The 25,996-nt window shown below is 41.2% G+C and overlaps 1 protein-coding gene across 2 annotated transcripts in view; it reads left to right on the forward strand.

The window, feature by feature from the left end:
• Positions 1-1,918: 1,918 nt before the first annotated feature.
• mRpL22 (mitochondrial ribosomal protein L22) overlaps positions 1,919-25,996 on the forward strand; it is a 44,781-nt gene continuing 20,703 nt past the window's right edge. The window contains exons 1-3 of one of the 2 annotated variants that reach the window (XM_071666739.1): positions 1,919-1,975; positions 3,458-3,588; positions 10,315-10,437. In XM_071666739.1, the coding sequence (XP_071522840.1) occupies positions 1,948-1,975; positions 3,458-3,588; positions 10,315-10,437 (282 nt within the window). In that variant the 5' untranslated portion in view covers positions 1,919-1,947. Of the gene's footprint in view, positions 1,976-2,150; positions 2,173-3,457; positions 3,589-10,314; positions 10,438-25,996 lie in introns of those variants that run through there. The other variant, XM_071666740.1, reaches the window with a different exon arrangement.

The following is a 25,996-nucleotide window of genomic DNA, read 5'->3' on the forward strand; positions in this document are numbered from 1 at the left end:
ATGTTGAGTACTTTAGTGGACTTCGGGCAACCAAGTATTGTGTCTTCAGTGATGGGAACACCAAGTTCTTCCTCCATGTTGAGTACTTTAGTGGACTTCGGGCAACCAAGTATGATTCTTAAGGCTTCATTTTACATTTTTTTTTTTCAAGTCTGTTGGTACCTTCACTGTCATGTAGGGCCCAAACCAGTGTGGGACAATCTATTACAGACCAAATGTAGTTAGGATTGCAACCTGGAACAGCGCTAAGAGCTCGATCTGTGCACTGTCAATTAGGTTTTGGACTGCAGCACATGGAACTGAGACACCAAGATATTTAAAGGAGGAGACGAAGTCAACTGAGTTTTCACCAATTGTCAACATAGAAGGTCTGTTCCTGCCACCGTTACCATTTCGTTTATTGAAGACCTTGGCTTGATCTGCAGAAATAATAAAGCCAAGGCTTTCACAGGTTGTGTATATGCAATTAAGAACAGTTTCATTTCACGATATGTTTTGGTATGTGCAAGAATATCATTGGCATAACTAATAGTGGTTTTTCTGGTACACTGTGGAATTGATTTCAATAATGCAGTTTAGTCAATTGAATATAGTGGGGCTAAGTACTCCACCTTGAGGAGTGCCAAGCAGCATGTCTAACCTCACTTTTGTTGCCTTGAAACAACACAGCGGACTTTCTATGAGAGAGATAGCCGAGCATCTTAACCAGAGTACGCCTTACACCCTCCTGCATATTCAAACGTCGAGCATTCCAAACCTTTTTCACTACATCCTTTCATCTCAAATTTGGTCTCCCCTCTACTCCTTGTTCTCTCCACTTCCGATACATATATCAACCTCTCCTCATTCATTCTCTTCACATATCCACATGATTTCAGAGCACCCTCTTCTGATCACTCAACCACACTCTTCTTATTACCACACTAATCTCTTACCATCTCATTTCCTACTTCCGTCAACCCAAATCACACCGCGTATTGTCCTCAATCATTTCACTTCCAGCGCAACCACTTTTTTCCTTACCTTCTCTCCTAGGGCCCATACTATATCTTTAAACATGTCCATCTTTCCCCTCCCAGACAGTGACCTCTCTTTCCACACATTTCTCTGTACTCACAGAACCTTCACCCCCTCACCCACCCTATGACTTACTGCAGGTCTCAGTTATAGAGTTATCATATCTGCAAGAATACCATGGCACGTACCACCAATAAATCAGGGAAAAAGATACGAAAGCCTCACTCCGAAGCCTGAATAGCTGTTCAATTTACTACCACATGAAATCAGAAACATATATAGAACAACTTCAGAGAAATCTAAAAGAAAACTCTACATGTGGTTGAAATCAGTCCCAGATGAACCCAGAATAGATGATTGCTATATACACGTGACAGTAGAGACGAAGATTACCACTCATCAAGCAAGACGAGCGAGCGGTAAGCAAGCGGTGAGTGCCACGCGGTCGCCTTGCAATTGGCAAAATCTCGTTAGACGTATAATCTGCCAAATCTCGTCTTAAGATCTCGGAAATAGGTACTCTCTCTCTCTCTCTCTCTCTCTCTCTCTCTCTCTCTCTCTCTCTCTCTCTCTCTCTCTCTCTCTCTCTCTCTCTCTCTCTCTCTCTCTCTCTCTCGTTGCATACTCCATCTGCTGAATGTTCTATAACGTGCACGTGTTTGCCTCCCAAGAAAGATGTGCTTTATGCCCTGATCATCACAAATTTGCGAGCTCGAAGTAAGAAACCCTTGCCGTAAGATTCAGTAAAATTGGGTTTATGTATAAAATATATCTGTGCACGGATATTTCTCACTTGTCCAGTATCATTTTACGAAAATGACTAGCAAATTTTTTTCAATATCATCATTCAATGAAATATCACGATGAATACAATAAAGAAGATAGATATGAAATATACTTTATACACAGAACCCCTAATCGCTAGATAAGATGGCGGCCTCCATGGTTCGCGGTACTGGTGAGATCCTAATTACTTTTATTTTAAAATATTAGCCATCTTTCTACCAACTTCGTCGTCCTTGAACTTATCTTTTGAGTATTTAAGTCCGGAAAATGGTAGATAACATGAATCCGGCTTGTCATAACCCTGTATATGTTGGGCAAGGCTACCTCTTTCGCCAACTCTTGTTTACATATCATCTGAAGGGTTAATGGGTTTGTATAGGTCTAGTAATTTCTTTTATCCATATCATACATGTGTATTTTGAACCTGGCATTAACTCTCTTAGAAAGTTTGCATCAAAGTTTGGGATCAGGTATATATTGTAGGAACTGGACCAAGTCGTTGGCTGAACCAGTTTTAAGTCTAATCTGGACCTCACGTTGGATGACAACTAATTTTCTTTTAGTTTATGATAATCTTGGGAGTTGACTGTACTGTCAGGTTTCTCAGCCGTATAAGATTATTTGCATAGATTCTCGTATGTATATGGCTTCTGTAGTGAGTGTCTCAGCGAGATCTCCACACCTCTCCTATATCTTTAATTTTATGGTTTAACAACAAGCTTGGTGGCTCTGTAGTGAATACTCTCTGAATGAATAATATTATCTTTCTCATAGTATGATGACCAAGCTGGAACACAGCATATGAGGATGGATGTATAAGTGGATATCTTGCAGGCTAGTATTCATTATTGAGTCAAGTCTTGATTTGCTAACTAGTTTATGTATGTGTGCCTTACTCAATATATTGAGTTTTTTGTATTTATTGAGTGTCTTGCAATTATTGATAACAGAGCGGAAAGAGTAATTTCAGTTACTGTAAGCCCATTAGGGTTGTGGGAGAGCTCATACCTGTGTGCCTTTTTGAATTCAAGGCAAAATGCTGCATTATGATGGTCAGATTAGTCAGCCCAGCTTTACTCCTAAACAGGGCACTTTACCCCCTGACCTAAGCCTACTCCACCATAGCCTAACCTACCTCACCAGTGCTCTAGTCTGAATGTATCCCAAATAAATTTCAGAGTAAGGAAAAACAACAGTGTTGCAATTAGATCAGTTGGCAGAATAGTATCTAACCTATAGGTGGTGACAGGTTAGGAATTTAGCCACTTACTAAGCATTTTGTACAATATTAAGAATCCTTTTCTATCCGTATGGCATAAAGTTTTCCATTTAGATCTCATTATTCACTTTCCAGGCAGACTTGACACTGCTTTTATGATAATTTCTGTCCTGATGAACACACAGTCTTTTGGTATGATATCCTTAAACATCAAAATACATTGAGATACCCAGACATACAAGGAGAATGCAATAGGATTGGCACATTACACCTGTAATGTTGTAGGAGATGCAGTTAATGAAAGAAAATCATTTCTAGTATTTTTGGATTTCGGTATTCAAGCAGTCTGCTGATGATGGGAGCAGTTTAAGGGTTATGGGAAGTTGTGTGCTCTTTGTGATAGGATTCAACTGTTTTTTTGCATATCAATTACAGGACTACGGGCGTTGCAGTCATGTGCCTCAAGAAGTACATTTATTTGGCCAATCAAAGGGTGTCCCACTGGTATAATTGCTCATCCACTGCTTCAGTACCCAGATATCCCAGGAGCAAAAGGAAATTCTGAGGTTGGTAAGAATGTTTTGGAATTCAAAGATGTTGTGAGTGTCAGAGAGAGGGAGGGTGTTTGATTACTTTTTTATTTACATTTATGCATTGTGTAGAAAGTTTACTATGAGATTAATTTTTGTGTAATTATCTGTTTTATGGTGTAGAGAGGATGTTCTACATTTATGGGGCTTCATGATCTTGGTCATTTCAACTTTATCATCCATTTGCTTTATGATTGTAATTTATATAGTATTTACAGATGTCATTATTCAGGGAGGCTGATTCAGTGCAACATTTTTGCTTCCTTTCTTAATGACAGGTGTGACTTTTACCCTTTCCCACTGTACCTTCCTCCATTAACTTCTTTAAATGCATTTCAGTTGGCCTGTCAAACATATCTACACATGACTTCTGCAGATATGAAGACTTCCTTATGAATTTAAGCCTTTTTGGATCAAGGCCTTTTAGCAGAAGAGGGTGTATTGACATGGTTTGGAGATGTGGAGAGAATGAGGAAGGAAAGGTTGACAAAGAGGATATATGTATAAGAGGTGGAGGGAACAAGGAGAAGCGGGAGACCATATTGGAGGTGGAAGGATGGGTCAAAGAGGTTTTGAGTGATTGGGAGCCTGAACATGTGGGAGGGTGAAAGGCATGCACAGAATAGAGTGAATTGGAATGATGTGGCATACTGAGGTCAATGTTCTGTCAATGAACTGAACCAGGGCATGTGAAACTTCTGGGGTGGAAAGTTCTGTGGGGCCTGGATGTGGATAGGGATCTGTGGTTTTAGTGCATTACACATGACAGCTAGAGAATGAGTGTGAGTGGATGTGGCCTGTTTTGTCTGTTTCCAATGCTACCTTGCTGACACAGGATGGCATTGCTGTTTCCTGTGGGGCAGGGTGGTGCTGGGAATGGATGGAGGCAAGTAAGTATGAATGTGTACATATGTATGTATATATTAATATATACGTATATGTTTGTGTGTGTATGTATATATGTGCGTATATGAGTGAATGGGTCTTTCTTCATCTGTTTTCCTGATGCCACCTCACTAATGCGGGAAGCAGCAATCTAATATAATACCGATAAACATTTATATATATATAAAGAGAATGAGTGAGGAAAGATTGACCAAGAGGATATATATGTCGGAGGTGGAGGGAACGAGGAGAAGAGGGAGACCAAATTGGAGGTGGAAAGATGGAGTGAAAAAGATTTTGTGTGATCGGGGCCTGAACATGCAGGAGGGTGAAAGGAGGGCAAGGAATAGAGTGAATTGGAGCGATGTGGTATACCGGGGTTGACGTGCTGTCAGTGGATTGAATCAAGGCATGTGAAGCGTCTGGGGTAAACCATGGAAAGCTGTGTAGGTGTGTATATTTGTGTGTGTGGACGTATGTATATACATGTGTATGGGGGGGGTTGGGCCATTTCTTTCGTCTGTTTCCTTGCGCTACCTCGCAAACGCGGGAGACAGCGACAAAGTATAATAAAAAAAAAATAAATATATATATATACAAATATGTATATTTACATATATTTGTGTGTGTGTATATATTGGCGGAATGCTTGCATAGTGCCATTGTACAAAGACAAAGGGGATAAAAATGAGTGCTCAAATTACAGAGGTATAAGCTTGTTGAGGATTCCTGGGAAATTATATGGGAGGGTATTGATTGAGAGGGTGAAGGCATGTACAGAGCATCAGATTGGGGAAGCTCAGTGTGGTTTCAGAAGTGGTAGAGGATGTGTGGATCAGGTGTTTGCTTTGAAGAATGTATGCGAGAAATACTTAGAAAAGCAAATGGATTTGTATTTAGCATTTATGGATCTGGAGAAGGCATATGATAGAGTTGATGGAGATACTCTGTGGAAGGAATTAAGAATATATGGTGTGGGAGACAAGGTGTTAGAAGCAGCGAAAAGTTTTTATCGAGGATGTAAGGCATGTGTACGAGTAGGAAGAGAGAAAAGTGATTGGTTCTCAGTGAATGTTGGTTTGTGGCAGGGGTGTGTGGTGTCTCCATGGTTTTTTAATTTGTTTACAGATGGGGTTGTTAGGGAGGTGAATGCAAGAGTTTTGGAAAGAGGGGCAAGTATGCAGTCTGTTGTGGATTAGTGTGCTTGGGAAGTAAGTCAGTTGTTGTTCGCTGATGATACAGTGCTGGTGGCTGATTCATGTGAGAAATTGCAGAAGCTGGTGACTGAGTTTGGTAAAGTGTGTGAAAGAAGAAAGCTGAGAGTAAATGTGAATAAGAGCAAGGTTATTAGGTACAGTAGGGTTGAGGGATAAGTCAATTGGGAGGTGAGTTTGAATGGAGAAATATTGGAGGAAGTGAAGTGTTTTAGATATCTGTTTGTGGATTTGGCAGCGGATGGAACCATGGAAGCGAAAGTGAATCATTGGGTGGGGGAGGGGGCGAAAGTTCTGGGAGCGTTGAAAAATGTGTGGAAGTCGAGAACGTTATCTTGGAAAGCAAAAATGGGTATGTTTGAAGGAATAGTGGTTTCAACAATGTTATTCGGTTGCGAGGCGTGGGCTATAGATAGAGTTGTGCAGAGGAGGGTGGATGTGCTGGAAATGAGATGTTTGAGGACAATATGTGGTGGAAGGTGGTTTCATTGAGTAAGTAAAAATAGGGTAAGAGAGATGTGTGGTAATAAAAAGAGTGTGGTTGAGAGAGTGGAAGAGGGTGTTTTGAAATGGTTTGGTCACATGGAGAGAATGAGGGAGGAAAGATTGACCAAGAGGATATATGTGTCAGAGGTGGAGGGAACGAGGAGAAGTGGGAGACCAAATTGGAAGTGGAAAGATGGAGTGAAAAAGATTTTGAATGATTGGGGCCTGAACATGCAGGAGGGTGCAAGGAATAGAGTGAACTGGAACGATGTGATATACCGGGGTCGACGTGCTGTCAGTGGATTGAACCAGGGCATGTGAAGCATCTGGGGTGAACCATGGAAAGTTGCGTGGGGCCTGGATGTGGAAAGGGAGCTGTGGTTTCGGTGCATTATTACATGACAGCTAGAGACTGAATGTGAACGAATGTGGCCTTTGTTGTCTTTCCTAGCGCTGCTTCGCACACATGAGGGGGGAGGGGGTTGTTATTCCATGTGTGGCGAGGTGGCGATGGGAATGAATAAAGGCAGACAGTATGAATTATGTACATGTGTATATATGTATATGTCTGTGTGTGTATATATATGTATACATTGAGATGTATAGGTATGTATATTTGCGTGTATGAATGTGTATGTATATACACGTGTATGTGGGTGGGTTGGGGCATTCTTTTGTCTGTTTCCTTGTGCTACCTTGCTAACACGGGAGACAGCAACAAAGCAAAATATATAAATGGCGAATAGTATGAAAAAAATATATATATATATATATATATATATATATATATATATATATATATATATATATATATATATATATATATATGAAATGGCGAATAGTTTGAAAGAAAATATATCCCTGGGGATAGAGGAAAAAGAATACTTCCCGCGTATTCCCTGCATGTCGTAGAAGGCGACTAAAAGGGGAGGGAGCGGGGAGCTGGAAATCTTCCCCTCTCTTTTTTGTAATTTTCCAAAAGAAGGAACAGAGAAGGGGGCCAGGTGAGGATATTCCCCCAAAGGTCCAGTCCTCTGTTCTTAACGCTACCTCGCTAACGTGGGAAATGGCGAATAGTTTGAAAGAAAGAAAGATATATATATGAGTGGATGGGTTTTTCTTCATCTGTTTCCTGGCGCTACCTTGCGAAGGCAGGAAATGGCGATCATACAGGTATAATGAATATAATATTCTGTGCTTTTCAAGACCTCCTCTCCTTTCAGTCTCAGTGATGTTGGGGCTGCCATGTCTTCCACTATGAACACATGTAGACCTTTTTAGTTAGGTTTTTATATATTTTGTACATCATATCCTACATCTCTATCTTTGATGCCCATTCCCTCTGGGAACTCCCATCAAAGAGTGGCCATGGCAAAAGAGTGTCCACTTATCTCTGTCCTTATATGCCTCCCTCTCATACACCATTCCATGCACTCTTCCTCTGTTTCTCTCCCTCCAGTATTCCTCCACCCTATTTGCCCATGTCTACTCACACCAACCCCTTTAATTGTACTGTCATACACTCCCTTTGTAAAATCCCTGTCTTTCATTCTCTCCACATGTCAAAACCTCCTCAAAATATTATGTTTCACCCATTCTACCACCACAATTCATTCCCTTTCTTTCCTTGCCATACCACATCTCTCATACACCCTTATACTTCTTTCTTCATTCCCTCTAGTCACATCGTATGTTCTTCTCATATAGCTCATTTCCACAGCCTACCTTCTGAACCCCTTATCCTGAGGATATCTGACAGTGTACCCAATTAATGTATGGAAAAGTTTTGGATTATCTCCTATCTTGTCCACAATATTCTTTTCAAAGTTGCTGTCTTCCTCTTTTATCCTGCTTCACTTAAACCTTTCAGATGTTGATTGGCTGAAGTGCTCCTAAAATCTCCTCCTCATTATATCCCTAAGCTCTTTTGCTCTTTGCCATTTCTCATTTTTACCCTTTTTTCTGTATTTGAGGCTAAAGACACCCAAGTCCCTACTTCATTGTAAATTTCACAGAATCTTTCATGATTGTATCTTATATCATGGCTAATGAACTCCACTATCCAGTTGATGTTCCCATTAGAATGCTTTATTTTATGTAGTTTTCATGATTATATTGTCTCAAAGATTCTGTATTTATTTTTTTCCATATATTTTCCTAATAATTAAATTCAAGCATTAAATTGTTCAGCTGCTGTGTGATGTATTACATTTTCAATTTCCATGTCACTCTATATAAAGATAAGATCCAGTAACAATGGTGTGTATCAGCCTTTCTAATTTTACAGTCCTCAGTGGCATGCTGATAAAAGAAATTTTTCGGTATACATAAAAAACTTGCATTACCTTACTTTTTTTGTTTTGGTTTTTGTTTTAGTTTTTATAATCAAAATTCCCCATTGCTAGAACCTTACTGTATCTGAGGAGTATGTGCTTCACTGCTTCATGTACTCTCCTTCATGTTCCTTCAATGCTATCATAAATATTAGAATTGTTTGTAGGATTTTGAATTATCAGTTTTTCCTTGTAGTTACTCTTCCCATTATATACTCTGAATGAACTGTTTTCAGTATTCGTTGAAACTTAAGGCTGTCACCTCTCATCATAATGACAGTTTGATTCTCTAGTCCTCTTACAACTAATGCTCTCATTACACAACACTTTACCACGGTGAAATGATATATTTAAAGGATACTGCATCTTGGGGCCCCACCGGAATCTCCTACCCATTACTTGTACTGTAGGCCTTTGAATTGTAGTGCATCTAAACCATCTGTAAAAGATGAGAGCGCTTTGGGTACTCTTATCTACTGTAATTGCTGGTGTGTGTGTGTGTGTGTGTGTGTGTGTAATCACCCATTTGGAATGTATAGAGAAACAATTCTCTTGTGAAGCCACACATGCATATTTGTGACTGCTATTGTTGCATTAAGGGAAAAGTTTTACATTAATTTTGCTCCATGTGTTAACCACATAAGTATACATGTATTTATATACCCCAGCTTATATATAGTATCTGTACTTTGATTAGCTCCAGTTGGGGGGGGGGGGCGATGAACAGCTGGTTGGCTGTGAGCTGGCTGCCTGGACTGGGAATCAAACTTGGACACATTAGATTTGTGGGTCGCGGCACTAGCCATTGTACTGCAGAAGCACGTGCTTGAATATGCTTGTATGTTACAGGGAGAGAGCTTTTACACTTGTACTGTCATGTCTTTTGAATTTGTACCATGTCTTTACTCCTCTGTGTGCACATACATATACTAGCCAAAGCTGTTTACCCATTTATTGACAAGCCTCAAGGGAATGATGAACATCTGTGCTAGGTTTGGCTGACTGCTGTGCTTAGGATTCAAAGACATGTGGGCCCAACTCCAAGCAGGTCATGCTGACTCATAATCAGCATTGTTAACTACTGCACCACGGAGGCCGATGTGTGTGTATGTGTGGTTGCTGTCTGTTATTTCTGTTTTGTGTGTTGCAGGGAGAGTTTTACACTCACTTTGCCCTGTCTCTTAACCTTGTTTATACATACACTTGTTTATGCATACACTCCTGTGTATTTATGTATATGTAATTACTTATTTGTACAGTGTCAAGGGAATTTTACACTTGTGAGGACCCAGCTTGTTATCATTCTCTGCTATCATAGAACTTAAATTGATGTATGCTGTCTAAATTAACCTTATTCCACTCACCCACCACTGTGAAAATACATCTTTACATCATTCTTAGAAAGCTTTTTGATTAATTTTATGTTATATCCTCTTTTTGCTCTATCTATATATCTCTCAAAGAATTGTTCACTTTCTGCATCATCTGTTCATTTGAAAACTTATGATCAGGTTACTTTTTTTTGTGTGTGTGTGTGTGTGTGTTGTGTGTGTGTGTGTCTGCATATGTGTTTATGTACAACCATTACACGACGCTCATTAGCAAGAAGATATCAGTATAGATTTAATTTTACATTCATTCCCTCGGACATCAGTCTTTTTGTGAACTGCTTCTTTGTGATCTTTTACCACTAATGAGTCTGTGTTTCTGCTTAAGTACACATTGCACAATTTTGTGTTTTTTATTTTCTTTACTCTTGTATTTATGGTAATGAATCATTCCAGAGCTGCAGTTTCCACACCTCATCTCTGTTGTGCTGGGATAGGCCTAAAGGCCCACAGAGTTGGCCTAAAAACAATAAGCTCAAATTTCCACCAACACCACTGGGGGAGGAGCAGAGACCAGCAGTGAGTTGCCATTATGGGTTAGATGTATTTGTTTATTTTCTATTATACTTTGTTGCTGTCTCCCGCGTTAGCAAGGTAGCTCAAGGAAACAGACAAAAGAATGGCCCAACCCACCCACATATGCATGTATATACATACATGTCCACACACACACATATACATACCTATACATTTCAACATATACATATATATACATACACAGACATATACATATATACACATGTACATAATTCATACTTGTTGCCTTTATACATTTCCGTCGCAACCCCACCACACATGAAATGACAACCCCCTCCCCCTACATGCGCGCGTGGTAGCGCTAGGAAAAGACAACAAAAGGCCACATTCATTCACACAGTCTCTAGCTGTCATGTATAATGCACCGAAACCACAGCTCCCTTTCCACATCCAGGCCCCACAAAACTTTCCATGGTTTACCTCAGACGCTGCACATGCTCTGGTTCAATCCATTGACAGCATGTCGTCCCCGGTATACCACATTGTTCCAATTCACTATTCCTTACACGCCTTTCACCCTCCTGCATGTTTAGGCCCTGATCGCTCAAAATCTTTATCACTCCATCTTTCCACGTCTGATTAAGTCTCCCCCTTCTCCTCGTTCCCTCCACCTCTGACACATATATCCTCTTTGTCAATCTTTCCTCACTCATTCTCTCCATGTGACCAAACCATTTCAAAACACCCTCTTCTGCTCTCACAACCACTCTTTTTATTACCACACATCTCTCTTACCCTTTCGTTACTTAATCAAACCACCTTACACCACATATTGTCCTCAAACATCTCATTTCCAACACATCCACCCTCTGCTGCACGACTCTATATCTATAGCCCACGCCTCGCAAACATACAACATTGTTGGAATCACTGTTCCTTCAAACATACCCATTTTTGCTTTCCGAGATAATGTTCTCGCCTTCTACACATTTTTCAACTCTTCCAGAACTTTCACCCCCTCCCCTACCCTGTGACTCACTTCTGCTTCCATGGTTCCACACTGCCAAATCCACTCCCAGATGTCTAAAACTCTTCACGTCCTCCAGTTTTTCTCCATTCAAACTTACCTCCCAATTGACCTGTCCCTCAACCCTATTGTACCTAATAACCTTGCTCTTATTCACATTTACTCTCAGCTTTTTTCTTTCACACACTTTACCAAACTCAGTCACCAGCTTCTGCAGTTTCTCACCCGAATCAGCCACCAGCGCTGTATCATCAGCGATCAACAACTGACTCACTTCCCAAGCTCTCTCATCCACAACAGACTGCATACTTGCCACTCTCTCCAAAACTCTTGCATTCACCTCCCTAACAACCCAATCCATAATGTACAATGCTTTTTTATATAAGCAAGGTGTAGAGGAGGAAAACCTTTTTTTTTCTTATGAGCAGATTTTTCGAAATAATGACAGCAGCTGTTGTAATGGTTGCGAAAACTTTGAAAACAGTCAGTTGAATGAACTGCGAAAAATTGCTGTGAACTGCTGGCTGAAATACATTAATACTGATGGAGAAGCATTGCAAATATCACTTTACTATATTGACTCAAACATAACACTGCTTTCCTTTGCTGCTGTTGCACTTCAGTATCAAGTGACAGCATTTCATTTGGCTTACAGTTATTTAGGTTAGCTTTAGTTTTGTGGGGGACATATTTTACATCGATTGTTCTTTATATAATGTGTGATTAAGTATTTGATGGGGTTAAATGATTGAAGTTAGTTGCTTTAGACTGTAACACATTTTTTGCCCGTAGTTTAGGTAAACATTGTGATGTAAAACATTTGTTTCATGTGGTAGCTATAAACATTATTTTGTGAAATTATGTAGTCTTATGGGTTTACTGTGTTAATGTTCATGTCTGCCATTATTTACTTTTACTTTTTTATGTCTTTTTGTGTGTCCTTAATTCCTCATTTTCTCCCCCATCCCCTTTTTTTCTTATAGCTAAGATGGCACAGGTAATTGGGGCCCTAATCAAGGTCATGCAATTAATGCTTTATGCCCTCATCCATTCCTGGTACCACCCCACCCCACCCCACAGGAAACAGGATCTCCACCCCATGTCAGTGAGATAGTGCTAGGAAACAGACGAGGAAAGGCCACATCTGCTCACATCCACACAAAAGCTGTCATGAGTTATGCACTAAAACCACAGTTCCCTATCTATGTCATTTTCTCTCTTCAAACTGTGAATAATGATATACATGTTACTAAAGCAGATAAGGCTAACACAGTTGTGATTATGATTTATCAAAAATGAATGATCTTTTATGTGATGAAACAACATACTTTAAACTCAGTAGAAATCCCCTAGAAGCAGTTAATTCTCACTTTGATAAAGAATTTTTTCAAAGAGTTTTATCATTGTCCCTTTCATTACCATAGATAAATGGGATTTTCAGAACTCATAAGCCATACTTTCCAGCAGGACCCATAGTGAGTTCAGTGGGCTCTATCACTTATTAATTATCAAAATGGTTGATTTCTTTATTAAGCCCACGTGTGGGTAAGATATCAAATTCTAATTTCATGAACACTGTAGATTTTATTAGCAAACCTGATGATATCCATGTTAATTTTGATTTTAGACTGGTATTTCTGATGTTTTATCCTTGTTTACAAAAGTTCCAGTTGATGACCTCAAGAATATTTTGCTGATTTATTTTATTTTTATTTTGCTTTGTTGCTGTCTCCCGTGTTAGCGAGGTAGCGCAAGGAAACAGACGAAAGAATGGCCCAACCCAGCCACATACACATCCACACATGCAAATATACATACCTATACATCTCAACGTATACATATATATACACACGCAGACATATACATATATACACATGTACATAATTCATACTGTCTGCCTTTATTCATTCCCATCGCCACCTCGCCACACATGAAATAACAACTCCCTCCCCCTCATGCGTGCGAGGTAGCGCTAGGAAAAGACAACAAAGGCCACATTCGTTCACACTCAGTCTCTAGCTGTCATGTAATAATGCACTGAAACCACAGCTCCCTTTCCCACACTCAGTCTCTGGCTGTCATGTAATAATGCACGAAACTACAGCTCCCATTCCACATCCAGGCCCCACAGAACTTTCCATGGTTTACCCCAGACGCTTCACATGCCCTGGTTCAGTCCATTGACAGCACGTCGACCCTGGTATACCACATTGTTCCAATTCACACTGTTCCTTTCCTGCTTCTCACCCTCCTGTATGTTCAGGCCCCAATTGCTCAAAATCTTTTTCACTCCATCCTTCCACCTCCAATTTGGTCTCCTACTTCTCCTCGTTCACTCCACCTCTGACACATCTATCCTCTTTTGTCAGTCTTTCCTCACTCATTCTCTCCATATGTCCTAACCATTTCAACACACCCTCTTCTGCTCTCTCAACCAAATTCTTTATTTCCACACATGTCTCTTACCCTTATCCCTGGGTATAGGGGAGAAAGAATACTTCCCACATATTCCCTGCATGTCGAAGAAGGCGACTAAATGGGAAGGGAGCGAGGGGCTGGAAGTCCTCCTCTCTCGTTTTTAGTTTTCCTAATGAAACAGAGGACGGGACCAAGTGAGGATATTCCCTCAGAGGCTCAGTCCTCTGTACTTAATGCTACCTCACTAACTTGGGAAATGGCGAATAGTATGAAAAAAAAGTCTCTTACCCGTACATTACTTACTTGATTAAACCACCTTACACCACATTTCCAACACATCCACCCTCCTCCATACAACCTATCTGTAGCCCATGCCTTGCAACCATACAGCATTATTGGAACTACTATTCCTTCAGACATACCCATTTTTGCTCTCGAGATAACGTTCTTTCCTTCCACTCATTCTTCACCGCTCCTAGAACCTTCGCCCCCTCCCCCACCCTGTGACTCAATTCTGCTAACATGGTTTCATCTGCTGCTAAGTCCACTCCCAGATATCTAAAACACTTCACTTCCTCCAATTTTTCTCCATTCAAACTTACATCCTAATTAACTTTTCCTTCACCCCTACTGAACCTAATAACCTTGCTCTTATTGACATTTACTCTCAAGTTCCTCCTTTCACACACTTTTCCAAACTCAGTCACCAACCTCTGCAGTTTCTCGCATGAATCAGCCACTGGAGCTGTATTATCGTTGAACAACAACTGACTCCTTTCTAGACCCTGTCACCCACAAAAGATTGCATACTCACCCCTCTCACTAAAATTCTTGCATTTACCTCCCTAGCCACCCCATCCATGAACAAATTAAGCAACCATGGGGACATCACACACCCCTGCTGCAGACCGACATTCAATGGGAACTAGTCATTCTCCTCTCTTCCTACACATACACATGCCTTACAGTGTATGAAGCAAAATTACCATGAGATGTGATGTAGGTGATGTTCTTTATGTTTGGCTAACAAATGAAAATTTACAAACATTTCTTCCTCAACAGTTTTGTACCTATGAAATTTATTATGGAAGTGGAAAATTATCGTATGTTACCATTTTTAGTTGCATGATCCATAGGGATAGAAACATTTTCAAGTTTAGCATATACAGAAAACCAACCTATGTTTGTTCTTATATTCATTGTTACTCAGCTCAACACGACAGAGTTAAACTATCATCGTCCCAGTTGATGTTAATTAGGGCCTTGTGTATGTGCAGTCCAGAATTTATTAATGATGAGTTTTAGAAGATATATTGGATCCAAGTTAAAGTATTCTAGATCTGCCCTTGATAAATTCCTGAAGTTGGCAAAGAAATCATTTTGTAGAGTTTAACCCAAACCACCCCTTGATACCAAGAATCTTTTAGCTCTCCCTTATAGTGATAATTTTACATTACTTCCCAGGTTGCTTAAATTTTTTAATGTAAATGTGGCCTTCAGCATTAATAGTACTATAAGGAATACTTTAATAAAAAACTCATCAGAAAATCCTGCAGGCTGTGCTTACAGAATAGGTAAGGATCTTTATGTTAGACTTTAGCAATGTAGATATAGTATATGAACAGGACAAGAATCAAATGCTTTTTTTAACCAAGAATTATGACCATTGTATTGACTGGAGCACTGCTAAATGAGTTATTAATTGTAGCTCCATTACCATGACAAATTTCATTGAATCTTCTATTTTTAGATACACAAAGAATTGTAACATTGATATTAATGAAGGTCTATACAAGCTAGGTAGCTTTGTCAGAGGCAGAATTTGTAAACTTCCCTTTTCTGTCCACATAATAAACATTTTATGACAAGCATGATGCCATCTGAACACCACTATCCAGTAACACTTCTTTACCATTGGTGTCTTAGCTACGCCTCTTCCTTGTATATCAATTGACTGCTCTACATCTGTCTCATTCTTGTATCTCCCCTGACAATGTGATCATTACACAAAAGTGCTCTTGGGAACTTATCATGTTTCCTTTTCCCTGTGGTTTTATGCTTATTCTAGATCATGCACACCACTGTGACCTGCAAATTGGAGGTGGAAGGATGGAGTGAAAAAGATTTTGAGTCACTGGGGCCTGAACATGCAGGAGGGTGAGAGTCGTGCAAAGAATAGAGTGAATTGGAATGATATGGCATATCAGGGTCGATGTGCTGTCAATGGACTGAACCAGGGTATGTGAAACGTGTGGGGTAAACCATGTAAATGTCTGTGGGGTCTTGATGTGGATAGGGAGCTTTGGCTTCGGTGCATTACACATGACAGCTAGAGACTGAGTATGAATGAATGTGGCCTTTTTTGTCTGTTTTCCTTGCGTTACCTCACTGAAGCAGGGGGTAGCGATGCTGTTTCTTATGGCCTAAGGCAGGTACCCAATTTGTTGACCAGCCTTACAGGGGTTGATGAATAGCTGGGTTGACTGCAGACTGAGTGCTGTGACCAAGATTTGGACCTATGTGGGCTCAACCCAAGTTGGCCTGTTAATGTGATATGGTAAAGGAAAAAAGAAAAGTCTTCTGCACATTATTTACTTGTAATGATTTATTTTTCATGTGTTTGCTATTTCCCACATCTGTGATGTAGCATCTGCAACAAATGAAGAAATGGCCTTATTTCCTCAGATCCACTCTCTATCATGTATCATGTACAAAAACCAGAGCTTCCTGTTCACAACCAGGCCCCATCGACCTTTCCATGATTTTTTCTTTGCTGTTTCATATGTCTTGGTTTAGCCCACTGACAGCACGTGTCCCCTGCTCAATCTTTCCCTTGCATGTAGCATACCCTCATGCATGTTCAGGCCCTGAACCCTCAAAGCATCTTTCACTCCATCCTTCATCATCCTTCTTTGTTTCTCCTTTTTCCTTGTTCCCTGCACTTCTGAAATGTATACTCTTTAAGTCATCCTCTCTTCACTCAGACCATTTAATCACTTTCTCTTTAGCTCTCTCACACATACTCTTCCTACCACTCTTCATGCTTACCTTATCATTCTTATCTGATCAATCTTCCTCACATCTCAAATTGTCTTCATGTAGTAATTCGTTTCCAATATATCCTTCATCTTCCCTGTTATTGTCTAAGGCCCATGCCTTCCATCCAAATGGCATCAACAAGGCTACTGACTATACTGTCATACATCACCTTTGCCCTCAGTAACCTCTCTTTCCACACATTTCTTATAGTGCTCAGGACCTTTTCTCTCTCACCCACCCTATGGCTCACCTCTGCTCCCATGGTTTCATTTGCTGCCATATCCCCTCCCAGGTTATCTGAAAAACTCCACATCCTCTGAGATTTTCAAATTTCCTGTCCCTCTTCACTGCTATACTTAACTTTTATTCACATTTACTCTCAACACTCTCCTCTTACACACTTCCAAACTCAGTTTGTCACTTGAATACAGCCAAAAGTGCCATGTCATCTGCAAACAACAACTGACTCACCCTCCAGCTCCCCTAACCCCCAACCTCCAGTCTCCCTCACCTCCACCCTCCAGTCCCTCTTGCACCTACCCCCACCCTAAACAGACTACTTGCATATGTCTCTCTCTAAGGTCGCCCCCTCCCACTTCCCTCACCACCCCAATCATTAACAAATTTAACAGCCATGGTGACTACACACACCACTGCTGTAGACCCACCTTCACTAGGAACCAATCTCACCCTCCTCTATTCCTAATTGTGCACATGTCTTACTCTCTTCATAAAAATCTTCACTGCTCGTAGCAGGTAATTGCAACTCCTTCCATAGAGCATCTCTGTCAGCTTTATCAGCATGCTTTCTTTAGACCCACAAAAGCCACATACAGACTCTTCTGTACATTTAAGTATTTTTCACACACAATTTTCAAAGCAAATACTTGGTCCACACATCCTCTACCACTCCTGAAGCCACAGTGTTCCCTGGTCCACACATCCTCTACCACTCCTGAAGCTAGTATTCCTCCTAAGTCAAACTCTGTATATGCTAGCATTCTTACAAACAACTTACCAGGTACTCTGAACGTTTATGCTTACACCTCTGTAATTTGAACAGTCACTATTGACCCCCCTCGCTTTTATACAGTAGTGCTGTACAGGCATTTTGATTCTCAGGTGCCTCACCTTCCATTTCAGCCACTTTGCACACCTCATCTTTTGTAAGGCTCTTACCACCTCTTCTCTTTTCACCAAACCACTTGCCATGACTTCTTCACTTTTTGTTCCAACTCGTCCAAAATATCCCTTCTCTGCAGCCCTGTGATTGAACATATTTAACATCCCGTCAAGATACTCTCTCCATTTCCTCAACATCGCATTGTTACTGCTTCCCCATTTGTCCCTTTTATTGATATTTCTATTTATTTCTTGTTTTTTTTCACAATTACCCTCCTTCCAAGTTATTTTCATATTTTTCTTGAAGTTTGCTGATACTCGATCACCCTAACTTTCATTTGCCCTCTTTAACAGTTCCTGCACTTTTTCTTTTGACCTCCATCTGCTTTTTCTTGTGTATCTCCCAATCACTTACGGTCCTTTACTGCAGAAACACCCATATACCACCATTTTTTCTTTCACTAGCAGGTTAATTTCCTCTTCCCACCACTCACTACACTTTCTCACTTGTTCACCTTCCCCTTTATGTATGCCACACACCTCTTGCATATGTAAGCAGTGTGAAATATTGTTCCCTAAAAGTTTTATTTGGTGTCATATGCTGTGATTCTGTTTCCCATTTTTTAGAAAGTTAAAATTACAAGGAGGGAAGGATTTCTGGGCCCCCGCTCCCGTCCCCTCTAGTCGCCTTCTACGACACGTGAGGAATGCGTGGGAAGTATTCTTTCACCCCTATCCCCAGGGATAATATATATATATATATATATATATATATATATATATATATATATATATATATATATATATATATATAGACACATATACACACATACACACATATACACACATATATATATATATATACATATGAACAATGTACAGAGCATCAGATTGGGGAAGAGCAGTGTGGTTTCAGAAGTGGTAGAGGATGTGTGGATCAGGTGTTTGCTTTGAAGAATGTATGTGAGAAATACTTAGAAAAGCAAATGGATTTGTATGTAGCATTTATGGATCTGGAGAAGGCATATGATAGAGTTGATAGAGATGCTCTGTGGAAGGTATTAAGAATATATGGTGTGGGAGGAAAGTTGTTAGAAGCAGTGAAAAGTTTTTATCGAGGATGTAAGGCATGTGTACGTGTAGGAAGAGAGGAAAGTGATTGGTTCTCAGTGAATGTAGGTTTGCGGCAGGGGTGTGTGATGTCTCCATGGTTGTTTAATTTGTTTATGGATGGGGTTGTTAGGGAGGTAAATGCAAGAGTTTTGGAAAGAGGGGCAAGTATGAAGTCTGTTGGGGATGAGAGAGCTTGGGAAGTGAGTCAGTTGTTGTTCGCTGATGATACAGCGCTGGTGGCTGATTCATGTGAGAAACTGCAGAAGCTGGTGACTGAGTTTGGAAAAGTGTGTGGAAGAAGAAAGTTAAGAGTAAATGTGAATAAGAGCAAGGTTATTAGGTACAGTAGGGTTGAGGGTCAAGTCAATTGGGAGGTGAGTTTGAATGGAGAAAAACTGGAGGAAGTGAAGTGTTTTAGATATCTGGGAGTGGATCTGGCAGCGGATGGAACCATGGAAGCGGAAGTGGATCATAGGGTGGGGGAGGGGGCAAAAATCCTGGGGGCCTTGAAGAATGTGTGGAAGTCGAGAACATTATCTCGGAAAGCAAAAATGGGTATGTTTGAAGGAATAGTGGTTCCAACAATGTTGTATGGTTGCGAGGCGTGGGCTATGGATAGAGTTGTGCGCAGGAGGATGGATGTGCTGGAAATGAGATGTTTGAGGACAATGTGTGGTGTGAGGTGGTTTGATCGAGTGAGTAACGTAAGGGTAAGAGAGATGTGTGGAAATAAAAAGAGCGTGGTTGAGAGAGCAGAAGAGGGTGTTTTGAAGTGGTTTGGGCACATGGAGAGGATGAGTGAGGAAAGATTGACCAAGAGGATATATGTGTCGGAGGTGGAGGGAACAAGGAGAAGAGGGAGACCAAATTGGAGGTGGAAAGATGGAGTGAAAAAGATTTTGTGTGATCGGGGCCTGAACATGCAGGAGGGTGAAAGGAGGGCAAGGAATAGAGTGAATTGGAGCGATGTGGTATACCGGGGTTGACGTACTGTCAGTGGATTGAAGCAAGGCATGTGAAGCGTCTGGGGTAAACCATGGAAAGCTGTGTAGGTATGTATATTTGCGTGTGTGGACGTATGTATATACATGTGTATGGGGGGGGGGTTGGGCAATTTCTTTCGTCTGTTTCCTTGCGCTACCTCGCAAACGCGGGAGACAGCGACAAAGTATAATAAAAAATAAATATAATGAACAATGTAAGAAATAATTTAGAAAACTGAAACTTCTAGCTTGAAATGAAATGAAAAATGAATGTCACATAATGGTTCAACCTCTGGCTATGGAAAAGGGAAATGTATAATCTATTTACACAAACTTCAATAGTAGTTTTCATCAATTTAACCACTGTATCATACTGCCTGGTCCACTTCTCTTATCATGAAACATGAATATTGGCTAATGATGTTTCTCAATTGTCTTCATTACACTAAGTACAACCATATCTTGGATACATGAGGGTAGGTAGTTGGTCATCCGCCATAATAAAGCCTTGACAGACCAAAAATTTATCTGGACCTCAACTTTTCCAGTACATTTATGAAAAACACCTTTTTGCTTTCCGGAAATCTCTATCACTTTGAAAAAAACTGTGTGATGTGAGAAGGAGATGGAGTGAGTATTTTGAAGGTTTGTTGAATGTGTTTGATGATAGAGTGGCTGATATAGGGTGTTTTGGTCGAGGTGGTGTGCAGAGTGAGAGGGTTAGGGAAAATAATTTGGTAAACAGAGAAGAGGTAGTAAAAGCTTTGCGGAAGATGAAAGCCGGCAAGGCAGCAGGTTTGGATGGTATTGCAGTGGAATTTATTAAAAAAAGGGGTGACTGTATTGTTGACTGGTTGGTAAGGTTATTTAATGTATGTATGACTCATGGTGAGGTGCCTGAGGATTGGCGGAATGCATGCATAGTGCCATTGTACAAAGGCAAAGGGGATAAGAGTGAGTGCTCAAATTACAGAGGTATAAGTTTGTTGAGTATTCCTGGTAAATTATATGGGAGGGTATTGATTGAGAAGGTGAAGGCATGTACAGAGCATCAGATTGGGGAAGAGCAGTGTAGTTTCAGAAGTGGTAGAGGATGTGTGGATCAGATGTTTGCTTTGAAGAATGTTTGTGAGAAATACTTAGAAAAGCAAATGGATTTGTATGTAGCATTTCTGGATCTGGAGAAGGCATATGATAGAGTTGATAGAGATGCTCTGTGGAAGGTATTAAGAATATATGGTGTGGGAGGCAAGTTGTTAGAAGCAGTGGATAGTTTTTATCAAGGATGTAAGGCATGTGTACGTGTAGGAAGAGAGGAAAGTGATTGCTTCTCAGTGAATGTAGGTTTGCGGCAGGGGTGTGTGATGTCTCCATGGTTGTTTAATTTGTTTATGGATGGGGTTGTTAGGGAGGTGAATGCAAGAGTTTTGGAAAGAGGGGCAAGTATGAAGTCTGTTGTGGATGAGAGAGCTTGGGAAGTGAGTCAGTTGTTGTTCACTGATGATACAGCGCTGGTGGCTGATTCATGTGAGAAACTGCAGAAGCTGGTGACTGAGTTTGGAAAAGTGTGTGAAAGAAGAAAGTTAAGCGTAAATGTGAATAAGAGCAAGGTTATTAGGTACAGTAGGGTTGAGGGTCAAGTCAATTGGGAGGTAAGTTTGAATGGGAGTGGATCTGGCAGCGGATGGAACCATGGAAGCGGAAATGAATCATAAGGTGGGGGAGGGGGCGAAAATTCTGGGAGCCTTGAAGAATGTGTGGAAGTCGAGAACATTATCTCGGAAAGCAAAAATGGGTATGTTTGAAGGAATAGTGGTTCCAACAATGTTGTATGGTTGCGAGGCGTGGGCTATGGATAGAGTTGTGCGCAGGAGGGTGGATGTGCTGGAAATGAGATGTTTGAGGACAGTGTGTGGTGTGAGGTGGTTTGATCGAGTAAGTAATGTAAGGGTAAGAGAGATGTGTGGGAATAAAAAGAGCGTGGTTGAGAGAGCAGAAGAGGGTGTTTTGAAATGGTTTGGGAACATGGAGAGAATGAGTGAGGAAAGATTGACCAAGAAGATATATGTGTCGGAGGTGGAGGGAACGAGGAGAAGTGGGAGACCAAATTGGAGGTGGAGAGATGGAGTGAAAAAGATTTTGTGTGATCGGGGCCTGAACATGCAGGAGGGTGGAAGGCGGGCAAGGAATAGAGTGAATTGGATCGATGTGGTATACCGGGGTTGACGTGCTGTCAGTGGATTGAATCAGGGCATGTGAAGCGTCTGGGGTAAACCATGGAAAGTTGTGTGGGGCCTGGATGTGGAAAGGGAGCTGTGGTTTCGGGCATTATTGCATGACAGCTAGAGACTGAGTGTGAATGAATGTGGCCTTTGTTGTCTTTTCCTAGTGCTACCTTGCACACATGAGGGGGGAGGGGGATGTTATTCCATGTGTGGCGAGGTGGCGATGGGAATAAATAAAGGCAGACAGTGTGAATTGTGTGCATGGATATATATGTATGTGTCTGTGTGTTTATATATATGTGTACATTGAGATGTATAGGTATGTATATTTGCGTGTGTGGACGTGTATGTATATACATTGTGTATGGGGGTGGGTTCGGCCTTTCGTTTGTTTCCTTGTGCTACCTCGCAAACGCGTGAGACAGCGACAAAGCAAAAAAAAAAAAGAAAAAAAATGCTATGATGATAATATTGTGTAACGATCCAAGTTTCATGCAAAGTTTTAAAATAATGGAATTATCCCTGGGGGTAGGGGAGAAAGAATACTTCCCACACATTTCCTGCTTGGTGTAGAAGGCGACTAAAGGGGACAGGAGCAGGGGGCTAGAAAACCTCCCCACCTCGTATTTTAACTTTCTAAAAGAGGAACAGAAGGAGTCAAGAGGGGAGTGCTCATCCTCCTCGAAGGCTCAGATTGGGGAGTCTAAATGTGTGTGGATGTAACCAAGATGAGATAAAAGGAGAGATAGGTAGTATGTTTGAGGAAAGAAACCCGGATGTTTTGGCTCTGAGTGAAATGAAGCTCAAGGGTAAAGGGGAAGAGTGATTTGGGAATGTCTTGGGAGTAAAGTCAGGGGTTGGTGAGAAGACAAGAGCAAAGGAAGGAGTAGCACTACTCCTGAAGCAGGAGTTGTGGGAGTATGTGATAGAGTGTGAGAAAGTAAACTCTAGATTGATATGGGTAAAATTGAAAGTGGATGGAGATGGGTGATTATTGGTGCCTATGCACCTGGTCATAAGAAAGATCATGAGGCAAGTATTTTGGGAGCAGCTGAGTGAGTGTGTTAGCAGCTTTGATGCACGAGACCTGTTTATAGTGATGGGTGATTTGAATGCAAACGTGAGTAATGTGGCAATAGAGGGTATAATTGGTGTACATAGGGTGTTCAGTGTTGTAAATGGAAATGATGAAGAGCTTGTAGATTTGTATGCTGAAAAAGGACTGGCGATTTCGAATACCTGGTTTAAAAAGAGAGATATACATAAGTATACGTATGTAAGTAGTAGAGATGGCCAGAGAGTGTTATTGGATTACGTGTTAATGGATATGTGCGTGAAAGAGAGGCTTTTGGATGTTGATGTGCTGAGAGGGGCAACTGGAGGGATGTCTGATCATTATCTTGTGGAAGTGAAGGTAAAGATATGTAGAGGTTTTCAAAAAAAAGAGAGAATGTTGGGCCGAGGAGAGTAGTGAGAGTAAGTGAGCTTGGAAAGGAGACTTGTGTGAGGAAGTACCAGGAGAGATTGAGTGCGAAATGGAAAAAGGTGTGAGCAAATGATGTAAGGGGAGTGGGGGAGGAATGGGATGCATTTTAGGGAAGCAGTGATGGCTTGCGCAAAAGATGCCTGTGGCATGAGAAAGGTGGGAGGTGGGCAGATTAGAAAGGGTAGTGAGTGGTGGGATGAAGTAGTAGGATTGTTAGTGAAAGAGAAGAGAGGCATTTGATTGAGAAGGTGAAGGCATTTACAGAGCATCAGATTGGGGAAGAGCCGTGTGGTTTCAGAAGTGGTAGAGGATGTGTGGATCAGGCGTTTGCTTTGAAGAATGTATGTGAGAAATACTTGAAAAAACAAATGGATTTGTATGTAGCATTTATAGATCTTGAGAAGGCATATGGTGGAGATGCTCCGTGGAAGGTATTAAGAGTATATGGTGTGCGAGTTAAGTTGCTAGAAACAGTGAAAAGTTTTTATCGAGAATGTAATGCATGTGTACGAGTAGGAAGAGAGGAAAGTGATTGGTTCCCAGTGAATGTCGCTTTGCGGCAGGGGTGCGTGATGTCTCCATGGTTGTTTGATTTGTTTATGGATGGGGTTGCTAGGGAGGTGAATGCAAGAGTTTTGGAGAGAGGGGCAAGTATTCAGTCTGTTGTGGATGAGAGGGCTTAGGAAGTGAGTCAGTTGTTGTTCGCTGATGATACAGAGCTGGTGGCCGATTCGGGTGAGAAACTGCAGAAGCTGGTGACTGAGTTTGGTAAAGTGTGTGAAAGAAGAAAGCTGAGAGTAAATGTGAATAAGAGCAAGGTTATTAGGTACAGTAGGGTTGAGGGACAAGTCAGTTGGGAGGTAAGTTTGAATGGAGAAAAACTGGAGGACGTGAAGTGTTTAAGATATCTGGGAGTGGATTTGGCAGCGGATGGAATCATGGAAGTGTAAGTGAGTCACGGGGTGGGGGAGGGGGCGAAGGTTCTGGGAGTGTTGAAGAATGTGTGGAAGGTGAGAATGTTATCTTGGAGAGCAAAAATTGATATGTTTGAAGGGATAGTGGTTCCAACAATGTTATATGGTTGAGAGGCATGGGCTATAGATAGGGTTGTGCAGAGGAGGGTGGATGTGTTAGAAATAAGATATTTGAGGACAATATGTTGTTTGAGGTGGTTTGATCGAGTAAGTAATGAAAGGGTAAGAGAGATGTGTGGAAATAAAAAGAGCGTGGTTAAGAGCAGAGGAGGGTGTGTTGAAATGGTCTGCTCACATGGAGAGAATAAGTGAGGAAAGATTGACAAAGATGATGCATGTGTCAGAGGTGGAGGGAACGAGGAGAAGTGGGAGACCAAATTGGAGGTGGAAGGATGGTGTGAAAAAGATTTTGAGTGATTGGGGCCTAAACATACAGGGGGTGAAAGGCATGCAAGGAATAGAGTGAATTGGGAGGATGTGGTATACCGGGGTCGATGTGCTGTCAAAGGATTGAACCAGGGCATGTGAAGCGTCTGGGATAAACCATGGAGTTTTATGTGGCCTGGATGTGGAAAGGGAGTTATGGTTTTGGTGCATTACACATGACAGCTAGAGACTGAGTGTGAATGAATGTGGCCTTTCTTGTCTTCTCCTAGCACTACCTGGCACGCATTGGGGGAAGGGGGGTGCTGTTTCACGTGTGGCAGGTTGGTGGCGGGAGTGGATGAAGGCAGCATGTATGAATATGTACATGTGTATATATATATATATATATAGGGGATGGGATTAAGAATACTTCCCACGTATTCCCTGCGTGTCGTAGAAGGCGACTAAAAGGGGAGGGAGCGGGGGGCTGGAAATCCTCCCCTCTCGTTTTTTTTTTTAATTTTCCAAAAGAAGGAACAGAGAATTGGGCCAGGTGAGGGTATTCCCTCAAAGGCCCAGTCCTCTGTTCTTAATGCTACCTCGCTGACGCGGGAAATGGCGAATAGTTTAAAAGAAAAGAAAGAAAAGATATATATATATATTATTTTTTTTTTATTATACTTTGTCGCTGTCTCCCGCGTTTGCGAGGTAGCGCAAGGAAACAGACGAAAGAAATGGCCCCCCCCCCCATACACATGTATATACAATACGTCCACACACGCAAATATACATACCTACACAGCTTTCCATGGTTTACCCCAGACGCTTCACATGCCTTGATTCAATCC

This window comes from Panulirus ornatus, chromosome 11 (genome assembly GCF_036320965.1).
Source record: "Panulirus ornatus isolate Po-2019 chromosome 11, ASM3632096v1, whole genome shotgun sequence".
Taxonomy (NCBI): domain Eukaryota; kingdom Metazoa; phylum Arthropoda; class Malacostraca; order Decapoda; family Palinuridae; genus Panulirus; species Panulirus ornatus.